Source organism: Schistocerca piceifrons, chromosome X, assembly GCF_021461385.2.
Source record: "Schistocerca piceifrons isolate TAMUIC-IGC-003096 chromosome X, iqSchPice1.1, whole genome shotgun sequence".
In the NCBI taxonomy this organism is placed as follows: domain Eukaryota; kingdom Metazoa; phylum Arthropoda; class Insecta; order Orthoptera; family Acrididae; genus Schistocerca; species Schistocerca piceifrons.
In genome coordinates, this window is record NC_060149.1 from 634,545,046 (window position 1) to 634,558,692 (window position 13,647).

The following is a 13,647-nucleotide window of genomic DNA, read 5'->3' on the forward strand; positions in this document are numbered from 1 at the left end:
TTGGCCAATTCCACCAGGACAATGCGACACCCCCACACATCCAAAATTGCTACATAGTTGCTCCAGGAACTCTCTTCTGGATTTAAACACTTGTGCTGCCCACCAAACTCTCCAGACATGAACATTATTTAGCATATCTGGGATGCCTTGCAACATACTGTTCAAAAGAGATCTCTACCCCCTTACATTCTTACGTATTCATAGACAGCCCTGCAGCATTCATGGTGCAGTTCCCTCCAGCTGTACTTCAGATGTTAGTCGAGTCAATGCCATGTCATGTTGCGACCCTTTTGGGTTCTCTTGGAGGCCCTATACGATATTAGTCAGGTGTACCAGTTCCTTTTGCTCTTCATTGTATATGGGGCAGTCAAATGAAACTGAACACCTGTCACAACAGGACCACAGGATGTTTCCATTAAAAAGTAATCATCACAAGCATTTAGACATTTGTCGCACTGATGGACAAGATAATCAATTCGTGTTTCATAGAATATGGGCAGCTGCTGGCGGACCCACAACCGCACTCACTCTTTCACTTCTTCATCCTACTGAAATTGATGTCTTAAGCTTATCTTTCTTGAGGTCTTGAAAGATGTGAAAATTGCATGGTGAAGTATCCGGGCTGTATGAAGTATGTTGCAGTATTTCCCAACCAAATCACTTTTGTGTAGCCTTCATTCTGTTGACAGTGTGGGCATTATCATCCAACAGGATGATTCTGTCCAATAGCACTCCTGGGCATTTTGATTTTATGGTGCATCATAGTTTCTGCAAAGTGTTTTCATAGCACTGTGCATTGATTGTGGTTCTACACTCAATGAACTCAACAAGCAGAGGGCCCCTGCAGTCAAAGGAGGAGGTCATAAGAGTCTTACTGTAACTTGTGTGAACAACTTTGGATTTCTTTGATGGGAGAGAATTGGGAAGTTTACACTGTTGGATTTGCCATTTGCTCTTGGGCTGTGAGAATGATGTTGGATGGAATCATTGTGTTGCATGATGACACCCACCCCCATACTGCCAATTGGACAAAGGCTATGCATGAGTAATTTGGTTGGGAAACACTGCAATATTGTCTGTACAGCCCAGATATTTCCCAGATCTTTCACTGTGTGATTTTCACATCTGTGACAAAAACACATGGACATCGGCTCCAGTTGGACGAGGAAGTGCAAGAGTGGGTATGATTGTGGCTCTGTCAGTGGCCAACCACATTCTACTTAACAGGAATTGATCATCTCGTCTCCCAGTGTGATAAATGTCTTACAATGTGTGGTGATTATTCTTGAATGGAACCTTTACATGGCCCTGTTGTGGTGAGTGCTTGGTTTTCATTTGACTGCCACTATATCATTGCCAAAACTGACTTCTACAGGCAATCTTCTCTGATGGCCTGTTGTTATATACTTAACAGGTTTTACTGGAAATGCATCTACATTCACTGAAAATGTTTGAAGAATCCCTGCTTGCTTCCCTTTTTAAGTAATATATATTTATATTTTATTTAATGGTGTAATTTTTTTAAGATTATTTTTGTTTGTGACAGTCTTGTGATTTTTACATTCACTAGCTTAACAAATTCTGAAGTTCTTTGAAATAAAAAAATGTTAAATTGTAACAACATTTTTGAGCCGTTATATCTCTACAGATGAGATATAAAGCCTGAATTTTTTAAGTATTTCCTATGTTGCTTGTAACAAGTTTTACAGTTCATAAAAACTAAATACACCTAATTTTCAGATATTGGGTTTGGAATTCATCGGCAGCGCTCGAACACGGCGCAGCACTTAGAGAGAATGAATCAGGAGAGGAAAAGGGCTGCAGGAATAAAGCACATTAAGTGGGAATCAAACCCAAATGTGTTATCAAGTATGTTTTGTTTTTAAGTGCTTCTCATTAACTCATAATTAATAAGTTAGTGGAGAAGAATATATAGTATGAAATGTAACTTATTTTAAATTTTATAAGTAAAGAGATTGTCATCAGTAACTTCACAAATTGAAGCAGCTAGATCTTAGTCAATATGACAATAAGCCGTTTAAGAGTGATGTGCAGCTTTTGGAATAAACGAGGCTAATAGAAAAGTAGGAGAAGAGAAACATGAAAGCAGCAGTAGAATTGAATCAGCTGTAACTTTGTCAAAAAAAAGTTGGCAGAGAAGTCTGCTCTGTGACTGGTGAATGGGTATGTTTAAGTGAGCAAGATAAACTTGGTAACTTTCTGTTGTCGCTCCATTACAAATCGTAGTGTAGTACCTACTAAAATAATATATTGTTAGTATTTATTTTCTTAGTAAAATCATGTGAATAGTCACTGTTAAAACATTTATTGGGAGTAGTAATTGTGTTTCAGTTCTTCGGCCATTGTGATGGTTACTTCGCACTAGTGCTAATGCCCTGCTTAGTACAAGTACATTTACATTGTATTGTTAATTAGAGTTACAGTACTGAGTATTGTTGTGTTTACTCAACTATAAGACAAGGTATTTTCCCTTAATTCATAATATAAAAAAATATGGGAGTAGCACAACTTGTGAAACAGCTATTGAAGTGGCATATATTGTGCTCACCAGTGTTTCCTGCCACTGGATTGTCATCTCTGCTTTTAGCCATAAATTGGTGATGACCATTTATGTGGTTGATGTGCTGCTAAGAAGCAGTCCCCTCATTGCCCAGTATCAACCCCAACTTGATCAACTTAACCACATCCTTTGCCAAAGCTTCAACTACCTATCAAGATGCCCTAAAACAAGGAACATCCTACTCACAGTTCTTCCCGCCTTTTGCCAAATGGAATTTTGTCATCTACCTAAATTTCAAAATATTGTGTAATCCACCCTTATGCCACAACTATTCCCAACCCTTTGCCAGATGTGTCATAGCTTTGTGGAAGACCCAGTTGATGGATGTGTTCTGTGCACCCACACAGCAAATCTTATTTCACTTCTAGTCCCGTCACAGGCATATTCTATCCAATCAGAGGTAGGACCGTCTGTGAAAGTGGTCATGTTGTATGTCACCTCTGCTGCAATGTCTGCACTGCCTTTCATATAGTGGTGACCACTAACCAGTTATCTATCCTGTAGTATTGGATTAAACAACATTATTAGTTATGAATGTTGAAGGTTTGGCAGCAGTATGTCTCACACTTTAAACCATTCACAATTAGATACTGTCAACCGAGTCTCCCACTATCAGCCATTTTTACAAGTTACTTTGTTTACAGCAGCACTAGTAAATGGAATATTCTAAAGGAAGGAAGGGAGGAAAGAACATTGGGGTATAACATCCTGCTGGCAACAAGGTTATTAGAGATGGAGCACAAACTTGGATTGTGGGAGTATAGGGAAAGAAATTGACCATGCTCTTAAAAGGAACATCCTGGCATTTGCCCTAAGAGATTTTGGGCGCTGAAGACCTCGACGTTGAGCGCCCATAAGCCCCAGCACACACACCTAAGAGATTTGCAGAAATTGTGGAAAACCTAAGTGTCCATGACCGAACAGGGATTTGAACCATTCCCCTCCTCCCCTGCCACCCCAAATAAGAGTTAAGAATCCTACCACTGGGCCACCTCACTCAGTTAAGACAAAAAAGTCTCATTGAGCTGTTATAAATAATCTCAGATATACACTAGGGAAATTATTCTTATAATGAATAATATCAGTGACCTGATGTTTTTAGCAGATGGTGCTGTAGTGTTACGGTTACATGCTGTAACTGTGTGGAAGGAACATCATATGATACAGTAAAACCCCATTTTTAAGTTCCCGCATTTTATGTTTTCCTACTTTTTATATTCATTTTTGTCAGTCCCAGCAGAAGTCCTATTCTCCCAATACAATTCCATGTTATAACATATCCTGCATTTTAAGTTTTCTTTGATGTTATCATGACCCTTAACTGCTTAATACCTGAATAAATTTCGAGCTGAAAGATAAAAATCACAAATCGTGGTGCTTTAGAGGTACCCAATGCACTCATGAGACTGCAGCACTTATCAGAAGTTTTGGTAGCTTCATGTTGAATCAGCACCTACCAGCAGTGGTGCTCAAAAACAGTTGTATTATATTCCTGTTCAAAGTCAGCCTTGGAAGAAAGCAGAAAATATAGACTATACACGAAGTTATTGATGATGTAACGTAGTGTTAGTGCAGTAAGCAAGATTTTAATTGTAGGTGTGTTGGGTTGTGGCCACCTTTGTTATAGGCTTGCAGTGTTTGGAAGGGTGGAAAAATGTGTTGAGTCACTGCCTTAATGATAATCATGATCCGATGACACTGACTTTAGTAGCAACCACTCTTCTGCTCATTGTTTTGTATTACAATGACTTTAATTTAATTTCACAGTCATTTATACAAATAAATACCACTTTTGAAGACAGCAGTCTCTATGATGGACTTTCATGAATCAGTGTTACTTCCACCTGAAATATACTAATCCGTAGTAGGCATGCCATCTTCGTTTGGAATGACCTGATGTCACATGTAAAAATTCGTGCACAAGATACTCCATAACATAATGGCAATTTCCTAGGACATCCCTGAGCAGATGACCTTGTCAGCAACAAGCTATAGATTTTGTGCCTATTGTTCTCTGTTAATGAAGACTGCCAGCTTTAGTGTTTTTACCAATATTGTGTTAAAAGTTTTATTTAGCGTAATTTATAAAGATTATCAGTAATTAGTCTCAGAGTAGAAAGTAAATATCTTTTTAACATGCATTCATGAAGGACATTATTTACACCATTGGACATGATCAGAATGAAGAGGAAAACCCACTTGCACTTTTTCGTGTGTCAGTACTTAGCCACAACTGTGTTTGTGATTATCATGAAGGCAGTGACTGAGTGTTAACACACACAAACATGCATTTTCTTCTCCTTACTTTCATTCTATTATGTTATATGGGATCATATTCTGGGGCAACTTGTCAAACTGAGCAAAAGTTTTTAGTGTGTAAAAGACTCATTGTGGTATAAATTCAAGAACATCATTAGAAACCTGTCCAAGGAACTTGTTATTCTAACCATTGCTTCTCAGTATATTTATTCCTTAATGAAATTTTAAAAACTTGGTGTCAGATAAAGCACAGTTTAAACAAAGTTTGAAAGACTATTTGATTGGCAACTCCTTCTACTCTGTAGGAGAATATCTTAACAGAGACTGTTAGATCAGTTTAAGTAAAAATGTCAGTTAGATCTCAGTTGTGGCAGCACTTGGTCAGAATAGTCAAGATTAGGTATTTTGTGGATGGTAAATTTAGCATAGCCTTCAGCTACGTCATTTGCTACGACCTAGCAAGGCGCCATTATCAATTGCTATTTATCTTGTGATGCATGTACCATCAGACCGATGTTCACCAATTATGGATTAAAGTTAAGTATTCCAGCAGCTACGTACTTTTCTTGCAAGTATAATTACTTTACCTGTTCCAGACCTCACACCATCCTGCGTGAGCTTTACACGTGCCTTTCGGCTACCTCCTAGTGGCTTGGCTGTCTTGCCAAGTCACAACAAAATTTATTAAAAGTGCATAACTGTTTCGTTTTGACAGTGTATTAATTCCGTAAATATTTGCAGGTCCAGTTTACTGTAATGTATTGACATATTTTGACAAACTCCTGATAAATTATCAGGATAGTGAGTATTATATTCAAATATTTTATGTTTTTTATGTTATACTCTCAGTATAACTTGGTCCACACCCACAAGAATCATCTCATTTTTGGGTATTTGGAATGAAAACTGAATCAATCTTCATTCCGATGTCCAGTGGTGTAAATAAAATGCAGAAAAAAAAGACTTTTGTGAAGCCATATTAAAAAGATATTCATGTTCTAATTTGAGACTTATTATTGATAATCATTATACAGTCATGGTAAATAAAACTTGTAAGACAGTGTTGGTTAAAATGCTATTTTTGGCAGTCTTTGTAAACAGAGGACAATAAGCATGAAATCTTACAGCTTGTTGCCGACAAGGAAGTCACTCAGCTCAGGAATGTCCTGGGCAAAAATTGTCATTGTGTTACGGAGCATCTTGTGGAGGAATATTTACGGGTGACATGCAGTCATACCAACCTAAGACTGCACGCCTAGTACGGATTAGTGTACTTCATGCAAAAGTAACAATGTTTCATGAAAGCCCATTATAGAGACAACTGTCTTCAAAAGCAGTGTTTATTTGTATAAATGACTGTGAAATTAAATTAAAGCTGAGCAGAAGGAAGGTTGCTACTAGAGTCATTACCGTCAGATCGTTTTAAGTTGCTGCAATTAAAAACAGAAGACAGTCAACAGGAGATGTTCTGATTGTGCCAACAGGTCACGAAAAGAAATAGGCAATGAGTCTTCTTATTGCTAAAAATAAACATGATTATTGCTTATTTACTTAAGAATTCTGAAACAAGATTCGCCATAAGATTAAACTTTACTAACAGTAGTCAGTAAAGTCTAACTTTTCCATATAGTGACTGCTTCTTTGACTGAATAAGGGAGCTATGATCCAGAAAAAAAAATAGTACTGTACTAGTAATAATAAGCAAACAAACACCAGTGTAATAGCCATGTTCTGTAGTAACTTGAATCAGTGCCTATAAGTAAATGATGATAAAAGATAGGAAATGTATTTCTGTGGAAGAAAAAAATGATGATTCTACAAGGCATAGATTTTAATGTTGGATCATGGGTTTAATTAGCAAAGGACCTAGGACTTTCCGTTTCCACCCTGAATGTGATTGTGAGAAATCAGCTTAACATTGATGCCAATGCGGGACAGTCTGGTTCTGTAGCAAAAAAAGCATAAATACATTCAGCCATCAGCATATGATTATTTGGATAAACTCATTGCTGAGTGGTTTGTTATCACTAGAGCATCAGGAATTCCACTTGGTGGAGGGACCGATGGCCTTTGTAGTCTGGTCCCTTCGACCCCCACAAACCAGCCATCCACTTGGTGGCAACTTAGTGAGAGAAAAGGCACATCAGTTTGCTGTAAAAATGGGTATACCAATTTCGCAGCATTGAATGTTTGGATCAGTCAATTTAAAACTCATCATAACATTGTTTACAACCAACTGCATGATGAAAGCGTAAGTATTGGAAGTGGAACTGTGGACCAATGGAAAAAAACTGAAAATATTATGATTTAAAAGATATTTTTAATGTTGACAAAACTGATCTTTTATATAAAATATTACCAGGTAAGACCTTATATTTTAAAGGTGAAAAAATCCATGGTGGGAAACTGAGTAATCCGATGATAACTGTTTTACTTAGGGTTAGTGATGATGGGTCTGAAAAATTATCTTCTTTAGTAATTGGTAAATTTAAAAAGCCAAGGTGATTAAAAAATGTGGTAACTTTGTCAACTAATTCTGTTCCCAACAGCACTGCGTGGATGACCAGTTCCATCTTTGCACTCATTCCATGCAGGTCCAGGCATGCACTGGATACTAAAATGGGGGCGCAAAAAAAAAAAAAAGGTGGGGGGGGAATAATGGTGCTACTTGGCAGATGTACAGCACATCCTGACAGTCTGCAGCTCAGAAATATTAAGTTAGTGTTCCTGCCTCCTAATTGCACAAGGGAGCTTCAACTGTGAAATGTGGGAATTATCCATTCGTTTACATGGAAATATATAAGGAAGCTTGTCCAGAAGGCTGTATTTATGCACAATAATGGCAAGGATCTAAAATCTATGACCATATCACTTTTGGATTGGATGCTATGCATTATAAAGCCAAAGTGTGGATGGATGTGGACTCCTTTAATTGTTTGTGACTGTTTCATGAAATCAGGATTTAAGGTCACAGAAAACACACAGGAAACACTGGAAGAAGATTTGTCTAAGATGATTTGTCTGAGCATACAAATTTTTCTGTGATATGTCTATCGTCTTCATTTCAAGAATATGTCAGTGTTGATGCTTCAGTCATCACTTCAGGGATGCTAATAGTAGATAACATCATTACCAAACACTTTGAAGAATCGGAGAGAGAGGTGATTGGTGAAGAGGATGATTGAGGTGGTGGCAGAGAACCAGTTGTGTCAAGCAGCAGAGAAGGTGTGGAAGCTATTAACGTTTGAGGTAGTACACTGGTATTGTACCTGTTGTAGCCGCGAGTGACAGCCAGTGGTGCATGGCAGAGAAAGGAGACATGAAGCCACCAAGCGGGGGAGCTGCTGGAGGTATCGCTAACAACGAACAGACAGGATGGATGAACAAGGAGGGGATGACAGACACTACGGTCAACCAGTACACAACATGAGGCAAGCAAGCCAGAACTGAGGCGATAAACATGATGATAAAGCAACAACGCAGGAACACTCCAAACAACAACAGTATGTATCTCAACACATGGAACTGGAATGCAGTACGGCCGAGATGCACATGTGAACTACGGCGCATAACAGACTGCTGGGATAGCACCGTGTGGCTGCCTAGATACATGAATGCGGAAATGCAATTAGCCGTGGACTTCACATGGTATGGAGTGTGGTGCACTGGCACGGCGAGGCTTGCGACGCAAGCGTGCTCGAGCACAGATACCCCCTAGTGGGTATCCAGGTCCATACCGTATGGTGCGCATTCAACTTCCCCTGTGCCAACACCAAATCCCTCCCCTCCCCCCACCCAAAACCTGTACATAGGGGGTGGTAATGCCCCGGATGGTGCCGTGGTGGGCGGAAGGAGGAATGGAGGGAGACCCTGTGTCATCAACTACCATTGGTTGGTTGGGGGGGCAGTCTATGGAATCCATCAAAACGGCACCAGAGGGCAGGGCATCGCATGTCGCCTCGGATCCTTGTGGATACAGAAAGGAGTGCCAGTGTACGTGCAGGGAGCTGGCAGCCGTCGACAGTGGGGCGAACTCGAGGACCTCGTGCACACCAGGAGGCGGCAGGGGATTGGGGGAAGTGAGGTGCCACGAAGGGGTACGAGGCCACAGTTGGCTATGGTGCGGGTACTCGAGCCCCTTCTGTGCCTGTACTGACGTCACAAGCTGCCTGTGGGTCGCAACTACTGTGATGGGAGTCGAAGCAGCCTTGCCCCCATATGAGGGGGCCCACATGGCCATGTCAAGGGTGTAGCGGTGAGAGGGTTGGAAGCGGGGCTCGGAAGGTGATGGCATCAGCAGGTGGAGCAGGGTCTTTGGTTGCCGCTGATGGAAGAGTTCGGCTGGACTATGACCATCAATTGGCATGGTGTGATAAGTGCTCAGGAATAAGGTGAGGGCCGACATGGCGGCAGAGGATTGAACTGCTATTTTCAGCTGTTGTTTAAATGTCCTGACCAGTTGTTTTGCTGTGCCATTGGAGGACAGATGCAGTGGATGGGAGTGGATGTGTTTGATACCATTGGTCTCACAGAATGCTTGGAAGGAGGTTGCTGTCAGTTGGGGGCCAAGGTATGAGGCAGTCCTTCGATGGTGAGAACCTGAGCCAAGGCCGTGAGTGTAGCATCAGCCATGGTGAACGCCATGCGCATCACATACGGGTATCTGGAGTATGCATCCACAATGAGCAACCACATCAATCCCAAGAATGGGCCCGCAAAATCAAGACGGATGTGGTCCCGAGGCTGGCAAAGTGTGGGCTAGGGTGCAAATGATTGCGAATGGCTGGCCTGGTGACGTTCACACATGGTGCACCCACAGACCAAGCATTCAGTGTTGCTATCAATGCCTGGCCAATAAACGTGCTGGTGTGCCAGTGCCTTCATATGGGAAATCCCCCAGTGTCCATGGTGTAGCAAGCATAGAACACAGTGGTGCAAATCTGGTGGGATGATCACCTGATGGGTGCACCCTCTGCGGCCAACAGAAGGACACCTGCCACAACCAAGAGCTTGTGTGAGAGGTGCCGCCAGGGACTGAATTCAGTTTTCAAATGGCGAGTCAGATAGGTGGGACAATCATGGGTCACATAGTGGAGAACCTGACCCAGGATGGGAGTCCTGGCGTGACCTGTGCAACTGTGATGGGAAATCCATCCAGTGTATCTTGGCGGGCCATATCATTGTGAAAGCAGAGGACTTCCTGCTGGTCAAACTTGGGATCAAGGCCCAAGGGAAAACTCGACAAGGCATCGGTGTTGGTGTGTTGAAAGGTGGGCTTACATCGGATAACGTAAGTGTAATTGCTTAAGAACAACACCCAGTGCTGAAGACATTGAGCAGTTTGCTCTGGGAGGTGTGTGTGGGAGAGGGGGGCAGGGGGAGGGGGGGGGGGGGCAAAACATGGTAATCAAAGGCTTGTGATCAGTGAGGAGAGTGAACTTTGTCCCAGCCAGGTAGATGTGAAACTTTTGAACGGCAAACACAACTGCAAGAGACTCTTTCTCAATCTGAGAATAGTTCCTCTGTGCTGGGGATAGCATCTTAGATGCATGCACAATGTGCTGTTCTGAGCCATCCAGGACTGTCCCAATACCACAGGTCAAAGCATCAGCCGCCACAACGAGGGACAATCTGGAGAGAAGGGAGTCAGGCAAGGGGGCGGACTTGAGCATAGTTTTCAAGTGGAAAAAAGCTTGATCACAGGCAGGAGTCCAGTTGAAAGGTACCCCTTTGTGACACAAGCAATTGAGGAGCTGTGAGACATCGGTAGCCTGGGGTAAAAACTTTTAGTAGTAGTTAACCTTGCCCAGAACAACCTGGAGGTCAGATAAATCCTTGAGGCAGGGAAGAGACTTGATGGCCGCAATATTGTGATCTGATAGACAAATGCCATCTTTACTGAGCCAGTGCCCCAGGTATTCAACTTCCTGTTGAAATAAACTACAATTTTCCAGCCGACAGCGTAAGCCTGCGGCCTGCAGGGCGTGAAATAATGTACCGAGGTTTTGCAAATGCATGTGGGGTGTATGGCCGGTGACCAAGATGTCATAGAGATAATTGACATAAGCCAGCATGGACTGTGTGAGCTGCTCCAGGTACCTCTGGCAAATGGCCAGTGCCCGAGCAAATACCAAGTGGAAAGCACTTATATTTATACAGTCTGAAAGGCATGTTGATGACATCTGAAAGACATGTTGATGACAACGATGTTGGGATTCCTCACCTAAGGGTAATTGGTGGTAAGACTCCATCAGGTCGATCTTGGAGAAGTACTCGCCACGCACAAGTTTGGCCAGAAGGCCTTGCTACTGGTGAATGGGATAAATTTCAACCAGGGATTGCATTGATCACAAAACCGAAATCCCCACATAGGTGAAGGAACCCATTGGGTTTCCTGAACACTACTGATGAGGTCGTCCAAGCACTCACTTTCATGAGCTCGATGACGCCAGCAGCCTGCAGGCGATCTAGCTCATGCTTCACTGCTGGACATAAGGCCACCGGAATGGGTCGAGCCTGGAAGAACTGCAGCTGAGCACTTGGCAGGAGGGCAATGTGTGCCTGGAAGTCCGAAGCACACCGTAACTCAGGCTGAAACAGAGAGGTTTATGCTGACCACAGATCGTTGAGGTCCTGAAATGGGACGGCAGTGGGAATGACCTTAACTTCATCAGAAATCAACAAGCCAAACAGTGTGAAAGCAGTGTGTCCAAAAATGTTTGGAGCCGAGGGATGGTCAACCACCAGTAGGGTCAGGAGTCGGGGAACATGTTTATAGGTGGCAGAGACTGAGAACTGTCCACAGAGGGTGACAGAACTGTCACCATATGCGACCAATTGCCGAGATGTGGAAGAAAGCTCCGGGGAACCCAGGCATGTATCCGTTGCCAGATTGATCAAGGAGATGGTGGCCCCCGTATTGACCTGGAAACATACATCCATGTTAAAAATACGGAGTGTGAGGAATCACTTCTGCATTAGTAAGGTGTCCAGGGGGATGACTGATTGCAGCATATGCACGGTATCCTGACGCCCCATGGGTGAGGGGCAAGAGCGAGTTGAGCGGCTGCAATAGACAGATCAGAGATGGCAGTCTTTCTGACAGAGCGTGTACATCTTCCAACAATGCAAACAGTCTGCATGAAAGTGGGCAGAAAAACACTGCGGGCAAGACAAAAGTGACCCATGCGACTACCGACAAGGGGCGACCGGTGGCTCTGAAGCCATAGAGACGTTGGATGAGGAGGAGTTTTGCCGATGTTGCTCTCTGTGGGCTGTACCACGCCGACGGCATGGGGGGGGGGGGGGGGCACCCGCAGAGAGGACTCTACTGCTGCCACCTGTGGCTTCGCCATGAGGCATTTGTTTGCCGCTTGTGTGATTTCAAAGGAGTGGGCTATGCACAGACTGCCTTCCAGCAAGGGGATATTGAGTTTCAGCACAGCCGTGCGGCCTCTGGACCAGGTGCCAGTTGAGCGACAATATTGCGAATCAAGAGCATCTCGTGCTGTGATTTTGTCCAGCAGCAACTGCAAGGATTGCTGTAAGACTTCTAACTGTCACTGCTGCTGCTGCTGCTGCTGCTGCTGCTGCTGCATGAACTGCTCCAGGAGACAGACCAATTTAGCCTCCATGCTACCCACCCTTTTACCTCATCGCCAGTGTTATAACTGTGAGCAACCAGTGAGCAGTGTGCAGGCGAGAATGGAGACGCAAAGCCACCAGGCAGGGGAGCAGCTGGAGGTATCACTAACAATGAACAGACAAGACAGATGAAGTAGTAGGGGACGACAGACACTAAGACTGACCAGGACACAACACAAGGCAAGCAAGAAAGCAAGCAAGAACTGAGGTGATTAACATGGCAAGACAACAACAACAACAACACTGCAGGAACACTCCAAATGACGACAGTATGTATCTCAATGCACAGAACTGGAACACAGTACAGCCGAGCTGCACATGCGAACTACGGTGAATACCAGACTGCCGGGGTAGTGCCACACGGCCGCTTAAATACATGACCGTGGGAAACGCGATTGGCTGTGGACTTCACTTGGTACGGAGAGTGGCACATTCGCACAGTGAGGTTCGTGGCACAGGCGCGCGCCAGAGCACACAGACCCCTAGTGGGTATCCAGGTCCATACCCTCTGGCATGCATTCAACTTCCGCACTTTCGAACACCAGAGTATCAGGAGGTGATAAATTTGTTTGATGCTTTGTATACTGTGGAGAGACAAGTAGAGCTAATTGTTTTTAGACTCAAACAAAAACAACTCATTATTTCAGATTTTTTTTAAATAGGCAAAATTTTAATTGTTTGAATGTCATATTTTGAACAATGTAAAGAGAATTATAGAAAAGTAATTTATTCATTTTCACTTGCTGTGTTTCCTTTGCTTTCCTGTATTTTACACTTTCCTGTGTATTACACTATTGGTAGTCTGTCACTGAAAAGTGTAAGAAGGGGGCTTTACTGTAGTTAAATGCCAGAATTATTTCTTGCTATTTTGTGTACTATGTATCCTTTACTGAAGGAAAAATTGGTGAGCCTGTGAAAGTTTACTGTAGCAGCAAATATTTTTAAGTGCTGACAAAGAGGATACAGGTATAAGTGTAAAATTGGGATAGGATATTTGATTTGACAAAGCTTTTGTAATGTCACATTAGACATAACTATGGAACATTAGTACAAAACCAAGTAGAATGTTAAATTTGAAACTGCTTGTTCTGGAAGGATTTAAGTTCCTTAGTCATAATACACTATGTGTTTGAACGAATCATCTTAATTTTGGTTGAATTTAT

At 42.7% G+C, this 13,647-nt stretch overlaps 1 protein-coding gene across 1 annotated transcript in view; it reads left to right on the top strand.

Annotated features, from left to right (window-relative positions):
• Window positions 1-13,647, top strand: part of LOC124721288 (target of rapamycin complex 2 subunit MAPKAP1) — a 111,998-nt gene that overhangs the window by 58,992 nt on the left and 39,359 nt on the right. Inside the window, exon 3 of the mRNA XM_047246197.1 lies at window positions 1,741-1,869. Within this exon, the coding sequence (XP_047102153.1) occupies window positions 1,741-1,869 (129 nt within the window). The remainder of the gene's footprint in view (window positions 1-1,740; window positions 1,870-13,647) is intronic.